General features: G+C 31.7%; 1 protein-coding gene across 1 annotated transcript in view; it reads left to right on the top strand.

Moving 5' to 3' along the window:
* Window positions 1-24,185, top strand: part of LOC124359872 (zinc finger protein 708) — a 32,212-nt gene extending 8,027 nt beyond the window's left edge. Inside the window, 9 exon segments of the mRNA XM_046812979.1 lie at window positions 1,729-2,811; window positions 6,228-6,328; window positions 7,374-7,485; window positions 9,864-10,061; window positions 15,593-15,645; window positions 15,647-15,697; window positions 18,896-18,971; window positions 21,428-21,502; window positions 24,119-24,185. Of these exon segments, the coding sequence (XP_046668935.1) occupies window positions 1,734-2,811; window positions 6,228-6,328; window positions 7,374-7,485; window positions 9,864-10,061; window positions 15,593-15,645; window positions 15,647-15,697; window positions 18,896-18,971; window positions 21,428-21,435 (1,677 nt within the window). The 5' untranslated portion in view covers window positions 1,729-1,733 and the 3' untranslated portion in view covers window positions 21,436-21,502; window positions 24,119-24,185.
* Window positions 24,186-24,985: the final 800 nt, after the last annotated feature.

Genomic DNA, 24,985 nt, shown 5'->3' with positions numbered 1-24,985 from the left:
TGAAATAAATGTATAGCTACAAAAATAGCAATACAATTAATAATATTAAGCAATGTTCCAATCATATTAAAATAATTAGAAACATTAGAATTAATAACCAATGAAAATAGTCCAATTGACAAAAATGAACAAGAATATCGACTGAAATAATATTATAATAATACTATGCAAACATAAAACTGTTCCAATTTAAGAAAATATATTGTCAAATTATAACAGTATTAATAATAAAAATTAAATACAAAATTATATTTTATTCAAAAAAGTTAACAAATTACTTATAGTGTAGCATGCGCAATGTTTTTAGAAATGCAGGAAAAGTGATTGACAGGGATCATCTTTTCAGGTGTAACGGAAATAATATTTAAATATTATGGAGAATGGTTTCCTCTTTCATTTTTATTTGTTAAATATTGTTTGAATTTTGGATTTTTAGTTTTTAAATTGCTATGCTAATTCTATAGATTCATCAGAAATATGTTTACATTTTAAATTAAATTCATACCTAGATTAAAGACATGTAAATTTAAGAAGTTAAAAACCAGTAACTTTAAATTACTTTATTTAATACAGTAAATTAACTTGCTTTTTATGTTTCCATTTGGATTCTGAGAACTTAAACTGTAAAATAGAGTTGTTACATTGTGCTATCTATTATTCTTATCTTCCACAACATGCACTCACTAGCTAGAAGAATAAAAAATGTTCAATAGATCCTTATTGATTTACATCAGAAGGTAGAGTATTTTGAGTATTAATGTCTTTCCCATTTTTCTTTTCCTCTCCTATTTTCATATGTATGCCAATTTATTTCCCTTTATGTTGCTGGCAATGTTCTAATCAGGCATTAGAACAAACAAAATTAACTGTCTGTCAGTATTATAGGTTCAACCTAACAACTTTAATTTCAACATAATACTTCGTACAACATAGTACTTCTCCACATAGTGTTTTAACCCTAAAATCAAATCAAAATAATTTATTCTCAGAAAAATTAACAAATGATACATATTAATATATTCATTGTCTTAAAAATATATAATTAAATTAAATATTAGGTTTTTAAAGTGTAATGTGTAAAATAAATTGATATTAAATATTATTGACATCATGTATTATAAATTTTATAATTTAATGATTTGAGAAATACTCTCACATGGGCTACTAAATACTAAAGCCTGTGCATGAGAACAAGTCACCACAAAGTACTCAGTTGGTATTTCAAGCTGTACAAATTTTAATATAATATATCTTAAAGGAAATTAAGTAAAACACAAAATAAAGTCAAAATAAATGTTTATAGAAATGAAAAATAAAATAAAAGTGGTATTTAGCTGAAGCAAGTGAATGGAAATTATTATTAAAAGGACAAAACTACCAACTGTCAGAGACCATGACCACAGACAGGCCTTGGTGTATCTCTTTTACGAGCTAAAATACATACAATCATACTTGTTATATACTTGTCCAAATATAACCCATGCTTACAGTGTATTTCCAACATACCCAAGCAACAAACACACACTCAAGTGTACAATTTTATATGCCTATTACACAAACACTTTTATTCATTTTTCCGCCTCTCGTCCTAACCCACATCATCTATTGTCTATAATGTGATGTAATCAATATTTCAGTACGATCTCTTCCCACTCTACAGTAAAGTATATCAATTACTACTTTCACTCAAAAAAGAAGTAAATGTTTTAAATTACTTGTATTTTCCAGGTTTGATGGCTCAATCACTGATCGCTTGTCCTCTGTGCTCTGCTGCCAGTTTTTCCAGTACCAATACTCTCTGCCTCTCTCTGGTCAGTGTTGCCTCCAAGTGGCTTCGTTGTACTCTGTGTGAGGAGGAACTCCATGGACTAGACAAGTTTACGATACATCTAGTTGGACATCTCGTCCTCACTGACAACTTCAAGAAACATCTTGTTACAGATCATCCAGATTCACCTGATATGAAGCAGATTTCTCATACTGAACCCTTAAACCTTGTTAAGACTCATACCGGTCTGTTGAAAGAAACCATGAATGAAATCACACCATCAAACATAGTTCTTAATGAGTCACTTTCTTTTCAATCAAAACAGTCCAGTGATGCTAATTGTGAAAGGCCAAGTCTAAAAATTGATGATGAAGTAATGATTTTTTTCAATTATGAAGATCAATCTGTACAAAACAGCAGTAGTGACAAAATAACTTGTCCTGAAAAAATTTGCGAAATGTCCTGCTCACCAGCACTTTGCAATTTAGCTGTTGATTTTGATCAAAGTGTTGAAAAGAACAGTAATAACATTTCAACTACAAAAGACATTACAACTACCATACTGAATGATGAATATTTCAACTTGCCTTTCACAAATAATGAGCCTCATTATTTGTTTCCAACAAATTTGAATCCTGGATCTTATTCAGAATGTTCGAATAAAATTGTTGGTAATGAAACAGAAATGGATTTATCTCTATCAGATAAACAGAAAGAAAGTGAAAATAACGTTGAAGCAACCGAGAACTCAGACAATCTTAGTAATAAATCTAACGAATATTGTGCTCTTCAAAAAGTAACTGGCAATAGAAGTTCTTTCTTATCGCCTAGAGGGGAGCGGGTGCTTGGTTACCGATGTGATGTTTGTTCACTGGTGTTTCCAGATGAACAAATTTTGTTGATGCATAGGAAGTTGATCCATACAGAGTTAAGTGGAGACCCCACTAAGGAAAAAAAATATAAATGTCATCTTTGTTCAAAGTCATTTATTATGAAGGGAAGTCTCATGGTTCATATGCGAGTAGCTCATTTTGGTGGAGCAGGTAAGTTTAGAAATGGAAGTAGGACTAAATGTTTTCTTAGGGACGTTTTAGTGTATTGTGACTAAAATAAATGTTGAAATTTGTAAACGCAAACAAAATGTTTCTTATAAGGCTCCAAAGTTTGGTCTCTAAACTGTGTGCCCCAAATGATCACAAATTATTGTTAAATTATACATCGAGAGATTCCATACGGGCCCTGAGAAGCGCGACAGGGGAGTGGTGTGGTACGGAGTGGGAGAAGCCGTCAAAAGAGGGGAGGGGCTGACTGCCGCCGCGCCGTCGCGCCACAAAGCTTACCACTGTCACTATTGTCAGTGAGCTGGATCTGCGTGCTGCGTACGATTATTTAAACACATGTTAGACAAATTTAACATTGGCAGTATAGTTAACATACTTCCAATAGTAACAATTAAAATATTTCTATCTGAATTTAAACGTTAATGTATACAATTGAAACTTAGGATTTAAGAACAATAATTTTGTTTATTTACTGAATGCTGTAAACTGGTTACTGTGGTAGAGCTTCGATCCCACTTAGATTAAAGTCACCATTATCATCATCACTGCCACTCTCACTCATGCTGCTGTCACTGTCACTATCATCTTGCAAATTAATGACGATATGTTCTGTCATTTCGTCAATTTGAGGCTCTAACCTAATGTAGTCTTCCTCTACTTTTTTGACGTGGTTTACACGAGATAACCATTCTTCAGTAGTTATTTCCTCAAATGTTGTTTCCACAAGCTGCTTTATTATTTCCATTGAAAAAGACACATTACGTTTAGCCACCCTCTGTTTCATGACACTCCATATCATTTCTATAGGATTAAGTTCAGGATGGTAGGGAGGCAAACGCAGAGTTGAATGACCGTGTTCAGCCAAAATTGCATCAATTTTGAACATTTTAAATTTAGGTTTATGTAAATTAATCAAACTGTACAGCTCCGGTTTTAGGCTACTTGTTGGAAATTTATATTTCTGTCTGATAGCCATTTAATCATGTCACCTTTTCTGGAATTAGATGTTGGCGCTCGGTTAATTTCGACATTGTGGTATGGGACATTGTCAATCACAATAACAGAATGTTCAGGGAGATTGGGAATTAATTTAATTTTCAACCATTTCTCGTAATTTGCAAAGTTCATATCATTATGGTAATCGCCGGTTTTTTTGCCTGATTCAAAAGTTAGCAACGCGTTTTTTATAAACCCTTTCTTGTTTCCAGTGTGTACTATAATTAATCTTTTTCCTTTGCTAACTGGTACTTTACATCCCTCATTGCTGTCGTCAGCCCAGGCTTTAGGGGTTGCATGAGTCGTATGGATATAATTTCATCCATATAAATAATGGGTCTGTTCTCAGATCTGTACTGAGTAATTTTTTTCAAAAAAATTACTCTTTTCTCTCGGATGTTAATTTTTTCTACCAATACTTTTCTGTCATTAGTAGTCTTCTTCCATCTAAAATTCATTTTCTTTGAAATGCATCGAAGAGAGAAAGAACTACCTTTAAAATTAATTGAACTCTTCAGAACAGATAGCAGAGATTTTATTGTTGGTCTTTCGCCATGAATTCGGTGAAATTCATTTATAGTCCTCTTAATAACACCTACATCGAAATTGTCTAGATCGGTTTTAGGTTTTGTACGATTTCGATTCTTTTTCGGAGTGCTGAATTCTGCATTGTCTTGAATTACTTTTTTCCTCTCAGAAACTATTTTTTTATAGTTGTCAATGGCACGCCAGTTGCAGCTTTTACACGACGAGAACATTGTTTATGTTTATTGCGGCGCCACTTTCTTTCTCATTTTTCATGTATTTATAAACGTTTGCTACGATTTCTCGAGCTTGGCTATGATATACTTTACCACTTCCAACTTTTTTCATGAAGTTTACACCCGCCATTTCAGAAATATCACACGGAAATCCTATAAGCAGTAACGGCGGCAAAACAGTGCAAGTATCACAGAGGCAAGAAGAGTGTTGAACAAGCAAGCGCGAGGTCCGCACTACACAGCTCCGCGATACAGACTGAGGAAGCGTTACCCCCACTCCTCCAAATGACAAGTAGACCACTGCGCATCGCCAGGCCAGGGCCCGTATGGAATCTCTCCATCAGTACACTCATATCTGTGAATAATTAATTAATAGTGTTTCACAAATTATTGTTAAATTACACTCATATCTGTGAATAATTAATTAATAGTGTTTCAATCATACATACTGTTTAAAAAAATTACAATTTTATTTACTTATTTTATATGCAATTGCAGATTTAACAGTTTTTTGTTTCTTTAGATTTATGAAATATTAGCAGTTAGCCATAGCTCCATATGCATATATCTTCAATGCAATACTATGCAACTCCTCAGGAACAGCTGTCCAAGGATTTTAATTAATAAGTAATGGTTACATAAATTATCTCAGAAAAGTTCTCCGAATTCACTTCTGAATCATTGAATTTCAGAATAATAACTTTAATCTGATGTGTACAATTGATTTTTTAACTCTTATGTACCTATATTAACATGAATGTGTTTATTGAAAGTCATGATCTTCGATTAAGTAGATTCTGAAATTTTAGTAGTTACTTTTTTATGGGATGGACTAAGTAAGTTTGATCATATAGTCATTTCTTAGTGAACAACTATGAAGTAACATGAAATATGTGCAACAATACACCTGTTTCAGTACAGTAGCTTACTTGTAACTGTACTTCTGACATTTTATGGTTACATTGAAATATATTAGGTAGTGAGATTGAGCTCTGAAAAGATCCTTTTTGAGTATGACAAACATTTTTGTGTAAAATGGTGTTTTATTACTTTTATTAGTACCTAAGATTTCAATAATTTCTCATGGACTTAACGTTCTCATTTTAAGGCGTTGGGGTAAAATTCTCTAGTTGAAAAGGAAAACTGCTTTTTAGCAAGCATCTGTGAAATATAAAACTTCTGTGTAAAAGCTTAATTTGTGTAAGTAGTTTCTGAGATTTCAGTACTTACTATATAGTATCTCATTAGTCATGAGAATGGAGTCTTAGGGCGCAAAGTTCTTTCTTTGTGAGCAATGATGATTAGCTTACCAAAAATCGTGTATTTGTTTAAGTAATTTCTGACATGCAGCAGTTGGTACTCGATGAGCACATATATCCATTATATCAGCCACACCTGAGCATTTATTTGACAGATAACAAACCACTGACCAGTAAAAGCACACCAACAAAAACGGTTGGCCAAAAAAGAAATAGTTCAAATGCGTGAAGATTCCAGATTGGATGTAGCAATATTCACAATTACTCAAGATGAGTTATTGCATTAATACTCATTTAGTAGGTGTCCTAATTGAAAAACCAAAACTATGTAGAGGTTCTATTACTTTATCAAAAATTTAACACAAGTTATTTGATGTTTTAGTGGTGGCAAGACTGGTCGAAGCAAAGCAGCTTGAGTCAAATGCTGTTAGTCCAGACTCTGCTCAATATGTTTGCTCTATTTGCAACAAAGGTTTTACAAAGGTAAAAATATTAATATATTAATAGCTTAGAGCTAGTTCACAACACCCGATCCTCTTTCTGTTGGTTATAAAATTGTACATTGCATAAAGTTATGTATTACTAGTGATTTTATTTTCCTCAGTGACAATGTTTATATTATTTAATATGTAACTTTTTCCCCAAAAACTTCAGCCGGTTGTAGAAAAGCATTTCATTTATACTTTCGCCTAATACATTTTAAGAAATTAGTTACATTTATTAATGATTTTATTTATGTTTTATAGCAATTGAAATCTACTACATAAACCATCTACTACAAAACTTTATTCACTCTGCAATAGTATTTGTATGCAGGAGCATTCCAACCTTTTCCAGTTTGTAAAACCATTTAAATAATAATAATGCACACACTTTTCGGATTGGATTTCAAATCAATATGAAACTTAAATAATTATGGGAGTAATTTTTAAATCACAGTTTTTGGTTTTCAAGTTAAGAGTAGAAACAAAATTTATATTTACCTGAAGTAAAAATTCCTTTGAAAATAAGTATCAATATCTGGTGTTAGTAGTTTTTTTTTTCGGTATAGAAAACCTTGAAGCAAAGAGTCGCACAAGTGTTTAACTAGAAGACAAGAAGTATCTGTTGATTGAAATATAGCGTAATAGTTTCAATGTAAGACAATCAGCATTGTTTTACAAACGTAGTATTGTTGGTTTTTTTTTTAATCACTGAATGATGGCATCCTATTTCCTTCACAATGCCCACACCATCTAGCGGCATAACAGTGAACTGTATACTGTTATTTATGGTCACAGGCAAAAATAAAACTGATCACTGTTGCAGATCAACTTGTCAGCCATCCGTTTTCAGGTCAGTGGCAAATTAACTTGGCAAAAGCCGTTAAGGGTTTAGACTTCAATACAAATTTAGAACTACAATACTATGAACAAATTTAGAAAATTATATTTTTATTTTTTTGTAGGATTAAATTCATTAACCTACCTATCAAGTAGCTGGAGTCGGTACTATTTGCCTCTCTTGACCAATGCTGTGCTGGTTACAGGAGCAGCAGTTGACACAGCATGAGAAGTTGCATGAAGGCAAACAGTGTGATATCTGCCTCAAAACTTTCACAACAAAATATTTTCTACGCAAACACAAACGTTTACATACAGGTAAATTATGATCCTATTGTTATTGCTGTTAATATTGTCTCAACTGTTACAGTATTTGAGCCAGCAATGTATTGGCCACATATATTATGGGTCTCTGTTAGTAATAATAAAAAATGTGTTTACTGTGTGTTTAATATATATATATATATATATATATATATATATATATATATATATACAGTGTGAGATAAAAGTATGGATACACTCTGTTGAGTTTTTGATGGATAAAGATAGAGAGATGGAACTCGGGACAACTTTCTAGAAAATAGAAGTGAACTTTTAGTCACTCTTACAACTTTGCCCATTTCCTCAAAATGGGATTTTGGGAGGGGGGCAGCAAGTTATCATCCAATTATCATTACCGTTGTCTGCTTCACTTCACTCCCTGTCTAAAGTCTGTCACTCTTTGATGTTGGTTGCTCAGCTTCTGGTTCCCTCCAGGCTGGTGAAGGAATGACAAAAAATCTTCCCAATCATCCAAATATAAGATTCAATTGAGATCCTCATTCCATTTTATGTTTTGATACGCTCAACGTGGTAATATTACTATTAACCTGTTGAGTCCCGGGTTATGGCAGCACAGGGGCATCTGCTGGCCCGGGTTTTTTTCTGGCACTTGGTTACTACTTTGCATTATAGTTATTTTTTGCATCTGCATAATCATATACTCATAAGTTTTATTTTTATGTTTATTTATTTCATATTATTGATATTTCTAAATTCAAATATACATATTTAAATTTATATATATATATATATATATATATATATATATATATATATATATATATTTTGATTCCAAGTGTAAGTTTATTTTTTATAAATCAATAAGACTAGGATAAACAAACTAAATAAATAATATTAGAACAAATAATTTTGAACTACCTCGTTTATTACCAAGTCAACACTATCCAAAGTAGGCTTATTTGTACGATTATTAGAATAAACAGTATCACCTGATGGTCCTGGTACTGGTTCATCGAGATAACCTAAATCGTGGTTGAAGTCTGCATCACGAACTACTTCACTAAAAATAAAATCACCACTTCTTACACGACTGAAAATATCCACATCACTTTCGTCGTCACTATCAGATAGTTCACTAAACTCACTGCCCAATAATTCATTAATATCTTGATCAAACAACTCATGCTTACGCGAAGCCATAATTATTGTGTACAAACAACAGCAACCGGCTGAAACGCCTCGACGTTTAGAGTAAAAACAGGCTGCCAAGTATCGTAGCGCGAAACAAAATATACCTCACGAGAAAGCCAGTGTTCTCCCGAGTAACCCGGTATATTGAACGTCATTTAATTTAGCGAATTGAGTTGAAGAAAACGCAAAAATAAAACGCTCTGCGCGCGGCCGCAACAGTACGGCAACGGGCCACGACTGCACACTTGCCTCAGTCGCAACTGTGCGGCTACGGGATCCAACAGGTTAACAGTTTCACGGTTTATCCATGATGTATGAAATAGTTTCTTTGTGAAAAGTACCCTGATACAAAGTTAAGCTACATGATTGGATTTGTATTGGCCTATTGGAACACCACTTGGGGGTTTGTAATTTCTGTGTGTTTCCACAAACAACCATACAAATTTATTATCTTCATTAGCTTGAATTAGATTTACAGGAAAGGAGGATTCGATTTGTAAAATGATGCTGAGAATGAGTACAATGTTTTGATAAATTATAACAGTGATATGGAATAAATCAGTTGGCTGAATTTTGAACCACAAAACTTATCATATAGCAACAAATATCTTAAAAAACTCATATACATTTTCAGATATTTAAAAATTCAGTTGTAAGAATAGCTGTATCCATAGAATTTGTTCACCTTTTTAAATAGCTAAAATGGCTGTTTTTAGAGTACTATTAAATGATTTTTCAGAGAGAGTACCCCTAACTCTCCCCTTTATATTCAGGTTATTTCCCAAACATAATTTTGTTATATACGCCACTGATACAATGAATTACTCCTGGAGGCTACCACGTTACTACCTTTCCAGCTACCTAGATGTTCTTCTTATCTAGGAAGAAGAATTTTTTTATAGTAATTTAATTCATAATAACATATTTTGGATTTGAAACTCCAATCTTTTAAAGTTGTTTTTAAAGATACCCTCTCAATTGTATATCATCTTCCATTTTAATAAGTGTAATCATATCAGATTTTAAAGTAAAAACAAAATAATTAGTATAGTAAAATAATTGTATCTAACCTCTTGTTTATTTGTTTATTAGCAATATTTGTTTAAAATAACTATATTTAATTATACAATAATTTCTTCCGAGAACTTCTTAAGAAATAAAAAGTATTGATGTTATTTTCTCACAAGAGGATTTAACATTTAAGAGAAGTAACATTTCAGGTGAAATGCCATATTCGTGCAATGTCTGCAACAAAAGCTTCACATTCCAGCAGTCATACCACAAGCACCTTCTGTACCACAGTGATGACAAGCCGTACTCGTGTGGTGATTGTGGACGAGCATTCAAGGAGCTATCTACCTTGCACAATCATCAGCGCATCCACACCGGCGAGAAGCCTTTCTCCTGTGAGACATGCGGTAACATCTTGTATCTGTTTATTGTAGAGATGTTTTTGTTTTCTTCAGTAACTGCTAACACATGTTTTGAACAAGTGTGTTGCACATTACTCATTGACTGCCTTATTGGCACTCTTCACTAGATTTGATGTATCATGGCAGTATGGTCAGAGCCGAAGTGAAGTTGGCCTACTGCAGTAGTGAGTTTAATATACAATGTCTTTATTTCATTGAAACTAAACTGCTTGTGATATATTAATCAATTATGTAAAGCAGTAATTTCTACTGTTTGTAGTCTGATAGAAAATTAGTGTATTTGTAATGTCAAATTTGTAAATAAAAATATGTAGTAAAATAATTTGACATAAAAAAAAACAAACCTACTTGTTTATATATTAGCAGTATTTAGCAATAGCATTTGCCCATGGCTTTGAACACGATTTCCTATTTAATAACAGTACGTTATATGCATATTCATAGCAATGGTATAATAAACACTCCTGAAAATTATTTGATTGTCACTGAAAGATATTCCAATTCCATGATCAATTTCAGAATAATTTAATTTTAAGTTTAAGGAGCAGTGTTTTGAGGTCCTGAAGTTGAAGAGTGAAATAATTTGTATGTGTTCTAACCAAAAACACAAATTTCTTTGCAACATTCCATAATATTTGAATGAATAGCTTCAACAATTTCATTACTACTTTAAATATTTAAGGCCAAAGTGTAGGAATACTAAATCCATCGTAGTAATCTTAATGAAGGCATTTATGATTTAATATGATGGAGGCCAATAATAATTTTACTTTAGAAGAAGATATGTTTATGTGTGTAAGTCCATACAAAAACTAAACAGAGTGTATCCATACTTTTAACTCACACTGTATTTGTAGACAATAGACAATAGACAGTTTCTTTATTCATGTACATAGAGTTACAGAATTGGCGTCAAGTAGGTAAAGGTAATAATTTAGAATATTAGTCAGCAATGTAGAAAACAGTGGATAAACCATAAAAAAAATTCAGACCATAATAAACCTGTATCTCTTTGATCTTATGTAATATATCTTTCAAAATCCTCAATTAGTAAAGCTAGCAGTATAAAACACTCCCACAATACCAGGAATAAAAATGCTGAATTTAATAATTTCAGTAGATTGAGCAAAAGTCTTGAAAGCCATTCTGTTATTGCACTGAGGGTATACAACCATTTGTTACCCTTACTCCTAAAGTGCAATAAAAAAATATTTTTGATCAAATGTTACTTATAGCAGCTATTAACATAAACCATTTTATGCACTGGACGAGTTCTTCTGATGAAAAAACATTTATTTTAAATTCCCCAATGCCGGTGGCTGTATTTGTTTATTGTAGCTTATGTTTGCGTAATATAAGATATAAATAATATAAGATTCATAACTGACTTGGCTATATTTATAATGAAAGTTGTAATGAGACTTTGTCAATGTTCTTTTATGGCAATAAAAATGTTGATTGATTGATATACAGGGTGTACATAAAGTCCTGCACAGGTATAATATTTTCTGAATGATAACAGATAAATCAACAAGATTTGGTACATCAACACTGCACCTAAAAATCTACTTTTTGAAGGAACTATCAGTTTTTGTAATATCATGGGGACGTCCTGCAAGGAGTCAGAAGGAAATCTTAAATAGGAGCATAGGTCAATGTGCACATCATTTTTAAGGGCTTATCTAGCAGAGTTTAAAGCCACAAACCACACACAAAAAGATTGATCCAGTACAAAATGGCGGCTGTTCAAAGGTTTATTTAAAAAAAAAATATTTACTTACCAAATTTTTTCAGAGTAAATGTTCGAATTGTTCATCTCCGATTATTTGACAGTTGGAAAGACGCACATAAAAACTATTAACAGAATTTTGCAGGACAACTTAGGGAATCGTCTGACATTCTTGAAGTATTCTTTGTCTCAGTTCATTTAAATTTTGAGGCTTTGTTTTGTAGACGTTGTCCTTAAGGTAACCCCAAACAAAATAGTCTAATGGAGACAGATCTGGTGAACTCGCTGGCCATTCTACAGTCCCCCGCCTACCGATCCACCGTTGCCATACAACAGTGTTTAAATGGGCTCTTACGTCGATGCCGTAGTGTGGGGGTGCTCCGTCCTGTTGAAACCATATATTCTGGAAATGTTCTCCAAACATGTATCAAAGTGCTGGTGTAATATCATTTTCCAGCAAACGTTGGTATGATATTGCATTTAAATTTCCTTCAATAAAGAAAGGATCTACCAACTGGGTACCTATCACACCAAGCCAGACATTCACCTTTAGTGGATACTGTGTATGTGCCTTCCGCATCCAGTGAGGATTTTCGCTACTCCAGTAACGGCAATTGTGCCTGTTTACGCTTCCATTCAGCATAAATGAACACTCATCTTAAAACACAATATTGTTTACATCAATTTCGTTGCAATCTATTTTGGCCATCATAGATTAACAAAATTCCATACGTCTATTGAAATCATCTTCGTTGAGTTCGTGCACCAAATGAACTTTATAAGGCTTAAAATTAGACCCTTTCAGAATTTTTTTAACATACGTAACAGAGATGTCATGAGTTTGTGCTGCTGAGCGTAGGGACTCTTGCGGGTTCTCAATAAATGACTGCAATACATCTAAAGAGTTGTCTTCGGTTGTCGCAGTAGCGGGCCTTCCTCACCTATGACGATCGGAAACACTTCCTGTTTCCATAAAGCGTTGAACAGTTCTCCCTACAGTTGTTCTAGAAATTGGCTGCCTCTCATGAAAGTAGCCATTAAATAAATGGCATGCTTCCTCGAGTGATCGTCTGTTGTTTCCCAAACCAACCATCATAAGAAGTGTTATACGTTCACCTTCGTCAAGCGACATAGTGTAGTTGAAGAACTACAAGCAATACGACAAACTCTTTTGTACTAAAGCGCACTGATAGAAAGGTTGGACAGCACTACTAAAACAAGAAAACTAGAATAGCCTACTATGAATAGACTGGCTAATAGGAAAGTCTAAACTGCGACCCAAAGATAAGAGCTTTCTAATTGTTACTATTATCAGGTTTTCCCCGTTATCAGTATATTAGGACCAAATTTGTAACACTTGAGGATAACTAACGTCACAATTCACTTCTGTACAACTGACAAGCATAATGTAGTAATTAGCTGCAGTATTCGTTTGGTTGCAGTTTTGCTTTACTGGGGTTATGGCTACTAATAAAATGTAACCAAGTAAAACCTTTGAACAGCCGCTATTTTGTACTGGATCAATCTTTTTGAGTTCAGTTTGCGGCATTAAACTCTGCTAGATAAGCCCTTTAAAATGATGTGCATATTGACGTATGCTCCTATTTTAGATTTCCTTCTGAATCCTTGCGGGACGTCCCCATGATATTACAGAAAAGTGATATTTCCATCAAAAAGTAGAGTTTTAGGTGTAGTGTTGATGTACTAAATCTTGTTGATTTATCTGTTATCGTTCAGAAAATATTATACCTGTGCAGGAATTTATGTACACCCTGTATATTATAATTATATTATAATAGTTTTACTTCCGAATTTCTCAAGGAATAAAAACGAATTATGTTTATTTGAGATGTACTATTTCTTCAGTTTTATTGCATAAAACTTGATTTCTAAGGTACAGACAACAAAATTGTATTAAAATTACAGTTTTTATTAATTAATTACAGAATATTTTTAATATAATCTGCATCGAGTTATAATCTAACAACAGTTTTTTTATTTATAAGCTTGTTTCTGTTGCATGTTCTTAACCTTTCAGTAACTGTTGCAGGCATGCTAACCCTTCTGTTGTGTTAACTGCTCATTTCTCAATAAAAGGTGAGTTATTGACCATTATTTACTTTTCTATTTTTTGCATTTATAGTGTATTTTTAGTATTAAATATGAAACCTTATAAAGCAATTACCTATGTTATATACAGTAAATACTAGTTTGTCCCCATTGTTATTCAAAGACTGTTTTACTTAACTTTGCATATATTATAAATTTAAAGAGGTATGCTGCATTACAGCAACATATATATGTTTACAAAAATCGTTTAGAAATTAAGTTTAATTTGTAGATGAAAAATACTTAATATATGTTCTGAATTTTAATATACATTTGAAAGAGTAACTCTTAACTATTTATCTACATGACTGCTATATAAATTTAAGCATTTAAAATATATTTTTACAAACCAGTCAATATTAAGTAATTAAAATTCTGTCACTTATGTATTTAACCACTCACAGGTGGGGAATCAAAGCAAACAAATCTCTGCGTTGAAAGATTTTAAATAGAGATTGTAAAAATTTTAAAAAAATCTTGTAAATCTAACTTTAGTAGGCCTAATCTAATCTAGGCTAGCATAATATTTTCACTATGTTTAATTTTAGTAAAAATTGACTCTGTCTATTTACACTGTATACTGTCAACACTGTGTAAGGTGTAACAAATCTAAAGATAATGATTCTAATAAGAAAATAAAAAAAAGTATAATTGTCAACCTCTAATTTTCAATCAATTTCAATCTAAGTTTAACTTTATTTTAAACAAGATAATCAAATCACAGAAGGCTGGCTAGTTTACTGTTTATCATGACATTAGAGTGTCTTTCTCAAAGTAACAAGACCATTTCTTTCATATCTCTGCATTTTTTATCTCTGCATAACACAATTTATAATAAATATCCATGAGTTGCACATTTACCCAAAGAATTAAAATAATAAACTATACATTTGATTGGAAAGTTGATTGTGTAAGCCAATTGAACTTTAGCTTGGAGCTTTTAGATTGGCAAAACACATTTCATAGTCACTCCTTGGCATGTAATGTAAATAGCTACCCAGCAGGGATCACTTCTGGCTGGATTATATCTTACAGCTGAACCTACCACTGGGCACAGCAAAAACCGATGTGTCGCTTAAATCTGGGCAACCCTATTGATGTCCAGGAGCGGCACATCACTAACCGTGAATGTTGATATTCTGAGGTACAAGGGCAATTCAATAGGTCTAGTCGACTGCGGGAGATGACTGTTGGAGTTTGGTGGGGTTGGTTCCCTAACTATTAGAGGTTCTTACTAGCCTCAACAAGGGTGTGCCATCCCCTGCCTTCTTTGACTGGAGAGGCTGATTCAGAGCTGGCCTCCCCTCCTTCCAGGGGGACATGATTTTGAGATTAGTGCCCTAATTCTTCCTCGTGGATCTCGATAGGAGGCGGCCCCTACCCCTTAACCTTACCCATCCTGAATATCCTGTCACTCCAGAAGCAGCGCTAAGGTTCTTACAGGACTAAGTGCAATTTATAAGCTTCTTGTCCTAAGAAAAAAAAATGTAAATAGCTATTTAGTGCAACTAAGATCACACTGTCCCACACCCATTCAACAATCTGCAAAGCAAAAGAACTTACTTTCAAATGACACTTAATTTAAGCTATGGTCAAAATAAACATACAAACAAAATCATGATTTTCTTGTTTAAAATTTTAATTTTATTAATAAATTATAAGTGCTGACTTCTTTCAGGAAAATGTTTTCGTCAAAGAGTATCCTATCTGGTTCATCGCCGGATCCACACAGGGTGTAATGCCCTACAAATGTCAAGACTGTGGGAAAACGTTTCGATACAAGGTTCTTAGTGTTCTTAAGTAAAACTAGGTATAACAGTTAAGTTTCTGTGTGTACTGTATTTTGTATTGCAATTTGCAACAATTAAGTAAAATAAACAATAAATTAATAGGCATTGTGCACGTTTTAAAATACAGTAAATCCCTAATTATTCAGTCATTACACCACTGATACAGACAGTATAGGTCATTCACCTCACTTCTTGAATTCCTTGTTGTCTTTCCACATAATTTTTAAGATTTTGTCACTTCATTTATTAACCTTTTGGAGTCTATTCCCCACCGGGTTCACTCACCAGGTCAAATTAATTTCAATTGCATGTGCCTATATTTCAATATTCCTTGTGTACATGTTACTACTATAGACCAATAAATTGTAATTTTTTTTTTCAAGGAAGAACCTCATACCATAGTTGTAAAAAGTTAGGTAATGCAAAATAAAATTTGTATTCATTATATGTTCTTCCAAGTAAAAATATTTTTTGTTCAGGTTTTTTACCTAATTTAATTCATTCTGAGTCAAAAGTGTAAGGAAGTACCCATCATAAGTATTAGACGTGTTCTAAATATACATAATTAAGTTCATGGCTTAGGAAACATGTCATTTACAAATAAAATGTATATTGTGTTATATTTACAACGTTTCTGGTTCAGAAAAGTACCCACATTTTAGCTTGTAACGTAATAAGTATGTAGTACTAATTACATTGGTAAACTGTAGAAGTGGATTAGTTGGTATGCTCTCTTTAACAAAGTAAGCTACTTGAAAGTGTTAGGCCTACATAAATTCTTCAAAACTGAATATATTATATCAGTACAATAATAAAAAGAACTAAAAATAAATAAGTAGTTACTATAACATTGGCTTATTGTTATACATAAAATTAAAAATGAACAAAAAGAAAATTTACTGTCTACGTATTTAAAAAATATACACGTCACTCCACAATTATGTTTAAGGCTAAAGCGTACTCTTTTTAGTCATATGATACTTGTCAAAATACAAGTTAGGATGGAGTCCAGGTTTGCACGGGCCCAGGCCTAGGCCTAACCCTACCTGGTGCTGAAGGTTGTTGTTCAGCCTTGTTGTCATCTAAATCACGATCACTCACTACACTTTTGTCCTCAGAAATAGCAAAATCAAGATCAATATCACCACCATCCTTATCAAAATTAAAAAGTGCACCCTCAATGTCTTCATCGTGCAAAACATTTACATCACCGCCGCCTCGTCTCATTGACACCATTTTAGTTGAAAATGAAAAGTCACTTTACATGTTTATTTGTTGAGAACTAAATAATAACAGTAAATCTGTATCTATTCCTAAACAAACGAATTCAAAACAAATGTTTAACCAAACAGCAGTAGACGGTACAAGTCATTGGTTGGATGAAAATAAACACTATGCAAAGGAAACAGTATTTTTCCGGACATTTGCCATAGTTCTTTGAAACAACAATTTTTTCACTGAACGATGGCTAATGTCCGGAAAAATCATGTTTCCTTCACAATCCTTCCTTCGTCAAAAATAAACTTCAAATAAAGAACACTATGTATGTTTTCAACTATGTATTGTAAAAATGCTGAAAGTGAAACCATAGAGGAAGGTAATTTGTGACTGTTATTTACAACTCTTTCACAAGATCTACAGAGACGTTACATTGATCAATTATGAGTCCCAATGACTTTTTTTATCAGACCCTATAACCCAAAATGTGGCGACCTAAAGATTCTGTTAATTGGTGTAGCAAACACATTTTGTTCAAGAAAAATTAAACTATTATGAAACTTAACTAACTATACAAAACCATAAAACGTGTCTGATTATCTTTGTTGTAGCTATAAATAGTAAAAAAGGTTGGTGCGTCTCAGGTGTCAGCAATTGAATAATCACATGATGAGTAATGAAATTACAGAGACTATTTGATCCCATATTAAATTCTAAATTACCAAGTTGTAAGCAACTGTCCCTGTAGATCAAATGATCATTTGAGGGAATTTCTGTAGTAATTATGGTTTGTAAGCTGGGAATTTTACAATTAACCTCTACATTTGGAACGTTTTCATGGTATTAACTGAAAAAAGGGTGGATTGTAATTTCACTCATTAACGATATATAAAAATAGATATAAAATTAACTGAGAAAGACATTTTCTTTATATCTAATTCTAGTTATTTTAATGGTTTATTTAATTGTGAAAAGTTAGTTTTAACCCAAAATTAGGTAGTAAGTTAGTCTACAGTATATTGTACATTTTGATTGATCTAACATTTGATTCTGGCCTTTCTTATCCACAAATCATTACACTTTCACTTTGTGTAATGTTGAATATGTTGTGAAGTTGCTTGTGTCTCTCTTATATCTACAATGTGTGTTTGTCATTATGTTTACTTTTATAAACAAAAAATTATGTGACTACAAACATGAGTACAACTTCAGATGACAGGATTTCTTAGAAACTGTACTGACATGGTGTTTAAGCTATGTCAACCAGAGGTCAGAGGAAGTCTATTGCCGAGCTGTTCTTTTAGACGTGTGTAGTGAAAATAGAGAGCTTCTATTTTAGAGCAAACTTGAAGTTCATTACTAGTCAACCAAGAACACACAATTTTATGAGCTCTAGTTATATTGATTGGATTGTTGTTGCATTAAGACTTTTCAAACAAAAAAATATAAATTGAAAATAAAACTTAATGTTTTCTTAAAACAGCACAAACATACTTTTGAGGTGAATTATAAAAAATGTAGGAACTAGTTCAACCCGGTTTAATACAGGAAGAGAATAGCAAGCCAAAAGTAGTTAAGATGCTGGTAGATTATCAATTTTCAGGTAATCAGAATGTCTAATCAAAATCAAGTGTCTTATAAATTGTTTTAGAAGTGATATTCTTACACAGTATCTGAATTACTTTTATTGATTGTTGTTTATTGTCTTTTTAATTTATAACTAAATGTGTAAAAAAGGAGAAATATAACTAATAAATAACTTAACTGTAGAATAATGGGACTTAAATAGTTTATCATATTATAACTATTTATGTAAAAATAACAATTCTGATTTTGCAGATTATGTCTTCAGCATAATCATGGAACTTTATTTCTAAGATATAATTACAACAATAAATATAAATGAACCTAATAGATTTAAAAAAAGAATATTTTATTTTGACTGATATACTGATATTTATATTGTATTTTAGGTGAGTGAGCGAACACATAAGTGTACGATCTCAGCACAAGGAAGCAGTATTGAATCTCCCAAAAACTGCTGTATCAGTAAGTTGTTTTAAAATATTTCATCAGTGAAAAGGTAGACACATTTTACAGCTGTTGAATATTCATGATATCCATACAAGGTATTATCATTAGAAACTTTATAGCTGCAGCCATGATTTGTCACTTTGTACTGTTTGCTTGGTGTATAAATCTTCGAAATATATAAAAATAAAATGACGTTTTTTAGTCTCACTAAAACTCGAGAACGACTGTATCAATTTAGCTAATTTTGGGGTTTGAAATATTTTAAGAAGTCCATGGAATGTTTAAATGGTGAGAAACATTGGAAAAGTTCCTCAGAACATTTAATACTTCTGGAAAATAATTGTAATATTTGTATGACATGTAATCCAAAGTTAACTGACCCTAAACAGCTGTTATAGTGTCGTTCGGTCGTGACCCGTTCAATTTGAAACTGGTCCAGTTAAATGAACGAGTGATCCGGATCAGAGTGTTTCAAAAGACCCCGTTCACCTCGAACGTTTTCGTTCACTATTTCCTGCTAACTGAATAAATTTGATATTTCCAAAACAGATATATTATTTTTAATGATCATTAAAACTTACAATATTATTATTAAGTTCATTTTAAAATTCTTATCCATGAAAAATAGCTTAACATCATAAGGAACTAACTAAAACTATAGAGGTTCTGCATTAGGTTACACTAGGTCCTCAAAATTGTTCATTTGTTACTTTTGTTCACTGCTAACCAATTAAGAATAGAACCGTAATCGTATAACAACGGGGAGAGTAGGAAGTCTGGGAATTATTAAAAAAAGTGGTGGGAAGTTTAATCGGTTGGATATAAAATATCTTGTTATTTATAAAAGGAAATTATTTTCAAACGAGCAGTGTTTTTTAGTAATTTATTTAAAAACATTTGTAAGGAATAACCTTACTTATGATAAATCAAAGGTATATCAATCAACCAAGTCCATTGATTATAAGTATTAAATTTTAAAAATATTTAATAATGTATCTGGTAACTTACAATTTACTTTTCTTAAATCAGTTTTAACCCATTGGACTTGTATCACGAACGGTTCCGTGACAGCTAGTCTGAGTTCAAAATTTATATCACGGAACCATTCCGTGACAAGTACAGCGCCATCTAAATAATTTTTTTTTAACTCCTTTTTCAACCAAATGTTAGTATAAATTAGACTAATATTTTTGTAACACATAAGAAAAACTGCAATACTACAATTAATTGAAATTTAAATGAATAATAAGTTACTATAAGAATATTAGTGTAGTACAAGAGAAAAAAAATTCAATATTCTTGAATTTTCAGTATTTAGAAAAAACATTTATTCTGACAAACTATGCGTATATACACACATATTCCAGTATTGCTAGGTAGAGAAATACATTTCAAATAAAATAAAAGCAACAATGGGATATTTTATTTTATATTATTTGAGTAAAAAAGATTTTTAATTAAAAAACAACAAAACTTTTTTACTTTGTACAGCATTATTATTTTTAAATTATGACCAAATATATCACTATCTATTTATTATTAAAGCCCATTTTCATGTTAATCCAAAAAGATATATAATACACTTTGTGTAATGTTGAATATGTTGTGAAGTTGCTTGTGTCTCTCTTATATCTACAATGTGTGTTTGTCATTATGTTTACTTTTATAAACAAAAAAATTATGTGACTACAAACATGAGTACAACTTCAGATGACAGGATTTCTTAGAAACTGTACTGACATGGTGTTTAAGCTAATGTCAACCAGAGGTCAGAGGAAGTCTATTGCCGAGCTGTTCATTTAGACGTGTGTAGTGAAAATAGAGAGCTTCTATTTAGAGCAAACTTGAAGTTCATTACTAGTCAACCAAGAACACACAATTTTATGAGCTCTAGTTACATTGATTGGATTGTTGTTGCATTAAGACTTTTTCAAACAAAAAAATATAAATTGAAAATAAAACTTAATGTTTTCTTAAAACAGCACAAACATACTTTTGAGGTGAATTATAAAAAATGTAGGAACTAGTTCAACCCGGTTTAATACAGGAAGAGAATAGCAAGCCAAAAGTAGTTAAGATGCTGGTAGATTATCAATTTTCAGGTAATCAGAATGTCTAATCAAAAGTCTTATAAATTGTTTTAGAAGTGATATTCTTACACAGTATCTGAATTACTTTTATTGATTGTTGTTTATTGTCCTTTTTTAATTTATAACTAAATGTGTAAAAAAGGGAGAAATATAACTAATAAATAAACTTAACTGTAGAATAATGGGACTTAAATTAGTTTATCATATTATAACTATTTATGTAAAAATAACAATTCTGATTTTGCAGATTATGTCTTCAGCATAATCATGGAACTTTATTTCTAAGATATAATTACAACAATAAATATAAATGAACCTAATAGATTAAAAAAAGAAATATTTTATTTTGACTGATATACTGATATTTATATTGTATTTTAGGTGAGTGAGCGAACACATAAGTGTACGATCTCAGCACAAGGAAGCAGTATTGAATCTCCCAAAACTGCTGTATCAGTAAGTTGTTTTAAAATATTTCATCAGTGAAAAGGTAGACACATTTTACAGCTGTTGAATATTCATGATATCCATACAAGGTATTATCATTAGAACTTTTATAGCCTGCAGCCATGATTTGTCCACTTTGTACTGTTTGCTTGGTGTATAAATCTTCGAAATATATAAAAATAAAATGACGTTTTTTTTTTAGTCTCACTAAAACTCGAGAACGACTGTATCAATTTGGCTAATTTTGGGTTTGAAATATTTTCAGAAGTCCATGGAATGTTTAAATGGTGAGAAACATTGGAAAAGTTCCTCAGAACATTTAATACTTCTGGAAAATAATTGTAATATTTATGACATGTAATCCAAAGTTAACTGACCCTAAACAGCTGTTATAGTGTCGTTCGGTCGTGACCCGTTCAATTTGAACTGGTCAGTTAAATGAACGAGTGATCCGGATCAGAGTGTTTCAAAAGACCCGTTCACCTCGAACGTTTCGTTCACTATTTCCTGCTAACTGAATAAATTTGATATTTTCCAAAACAGATATATTATTTTTAATGATCATTAAAACTTACAATATTATTATTAAGTTCATTTTAAAATTCTTATCCATGAAAAATAGCTTAACATCATAAGGAACTAACTAAAACTATAGAGGTTCTGCATTAGGTTACACTAGGTCCTCAAAATTGTTCATTTGTTACTTTTGTTCACTGCTAACCAATTAAGAATAGAACCGTAATCGTATAACAACGGGGAGAGTAGGAAGTCTGGGAATTATTATAAAAAGTGGTGGGAAGTTAATCGGTTGGATATAAAATATCTTGTTATTTATAAAAGGAAATTATTTTCAAACGAGCAGTGTTTTTAGTAATTTATTTAAAACATTTGTAAGGAATAACCTTACTTATGATAAATCAAAGGTATATCAATCAACCAAGTCCATTGATTATAAGTATTAAATTTTAAAATATTTAATAATGTATCTGGTAACTTACAATTACTTTTCTTAAATCAGTTTTAACCCATTGGACTTGTATCACGGAACGGTTCCGTGACAGCTAGTCTGGGTTCAAAATTTATATCACGGAACCATTCCGTGACAAGTACAGCGCCATCTAAATAATTTTTTTTTAACTCCTTTTTCAACCAAATGTTAGTATAAATTAGACTAATATTTTTGTAACACATAAGAAAAACTGCAATACTACAATTAATTGAAATTTAAATGAATAATAAGTTACTATAAGAATATTAGTGTAGTACAAGAGAAAAAAAAATCAATATTCTTGGAATTTTCAGTATTTAGAAAAAACATTTATTCTGACAAACTATGCGTATATACACACATATTCCAGTATTGCTAGGTAGAGAAATACATTTCAAATAAAATAAAAGCAACAATGGGATATTTTATTTTATATTATTTGAGTAAAAAAGATTTTTAATTAAAAAACTACAAAACTTTTTTACTTTGTACAGCATTATTATTTTTAAATTATGACCAAATATATCACTATCTATTTATTATTAAAGCCCATTTCATGTTAATCCAAAAAGATATAAAATATAACCAAATAACTTGAAAAATAAATTTTGTATAAACATATAACAAAACTCTTACGTTTTTAGCATTTTTAATAGGATAACTCCAGTTGAGCTGATAGTAAAAATATGTATAAGCCAATGGGTTAATAGATATATTTACATTTACTAGATTCCTGAAATAATACATTTATTGTTATATATCTATCCATTCACTGTACGATATGCTGTTTCTTCCTCTATTCAAACACTTGTTTACTAGCAGATCCTTTTGTTCACTCGGTCATTACATACAGTCGATCATTTGTTCATTTTGTTCGGTCAACATGATGACCAGTATAACACGCTCTAGCGGGAAGTGTCAGTAACTCTGTACTGCCCGGTTCAACTGAACGAATCATAGCTGTGAACGAGACTGACTGAGCTGATAATCAGATGATCCGATAGAGCGAATACCAAGAAGTGGTGGGGGTACTGGGAGAGGGCGGCATCACAGTCGCAGGGGGTATTTACCCCACCCTGCGGGAACTCAAATCATCCAGGGTCTTTTTGTAAGCGGTTTACCTATAACACTACCCAAAGTGGCAAAACATTTGTTTACATTTAAATTTTATAAAATATTGAATAATTATACAGTGCTTGATCAATAGTGTTATTTATGATTATTTATCTATGATTTTTGCAAAATCCCCAAAGTTGACATGATCACAATGTACACGAGAAGTAACTTACTATTACCAGTAACAGTATGCCAAATTTGGTTGTGATATCTCTTGTTAAAAGTTATAAAGTCATCCCAAGACTTAATTGTCACCCTGTACATAAATAACTATAGCGAGAATTTTTATCTTCATTGTCGGTTTTAAATCAGATTTGTTGTGAATTATTTTATTTTATTTTTCATTTGATATTAATTTTGAGCATATTATTTATATTCAGGTAGACTCACATAATTCAGATGTACCAAATATTAACTTTTATTGCAGTTGAAATTGAAGTATACTACTTGTATATGATTTAAAGTTTTTAATATTCCTTAGCTCAAGTAGGTTGCCAATTTAGTGGAATGTATATTTTCAGAATACAATGCAACAAAGTGAAACATCTAATTTTAATAAAGAAAAGGATGCTGAAAACACCATTGAAGAACATCAGCATCAAGAAGAGGGTCTTGAGGAACACCAAGCTATGTCCGGGGAAGATCATGTGATGAGTGACACTTATCCTGAGCCTACAGATTTCTTCTCCTTTGTGATGTCTCCGTCAGACAGATTGCAACATCTGTCCTTGTCTGGTGATGTCACTGAAGACACAAACCACAACAGTATCGATTCAGAAGCACTGAAACAGTTACTGTATGATGTGGCTGATTACAGTTAATTTGTGCATTCTCTTTCCTTAACATGTTATTTTACCCTTATAATTAATCACATGAACTATTCCTTCCAGTATTACAAAACATACCATAATGTTGCAATTGTTATTATTTTTATTTATTTTGTTTGGTTTAACATATGTGTGCAGATTATTTATTTAAATTTATAATTCCATTTTATTGTTTTCTGATAAATAAATCTGATGTAATATACAATATAACTGTATTTACTTTGATTTTAGCAACCACAGGTTTAAAATATTTGAACCAGAGAACATTTTCAGGTTTATTCCAGGATGCAATAACATTGTTGTTTTTGCTGCTGGTTTTGGTGAAATGGAAATAAGTTGATTATAACCTGAAATTAGTTGCATATAGAAAAGGCTGTAAATCTCACAAAGTTCACATTCAGATGGTGAGAATTAAAATCATAAACTAGTTTTAAAACAATATTATACTGTTTTCTCCTGCTTAGTTTGCATACACTCCTTATTATTATTATTTAAAAATTAATAACTAAGATGTCCTTACTTGCCTTAAACCTCAAATTGGCAGTTATTTATTCCTCAAAA

This window comes from Homalodisca vitripennis, chromosome 4, assembly GCF_021130785.1.
Source record: "Homalodisca vitripennis isolate AUS2020 chromosome 4, UT_GWSS_2.1, whole genome shotgun sequence".
Classification (NCBI taxonomy): Eukaryota; Metazoa; Arthropoda; class Insecta; order Hemiptera; family Cicadellidae; genus Homalodisca; species Homalodisca vitripennis.
This window is presented reverse-complemented; position numbering and strand designations above follow the sequence as displayed.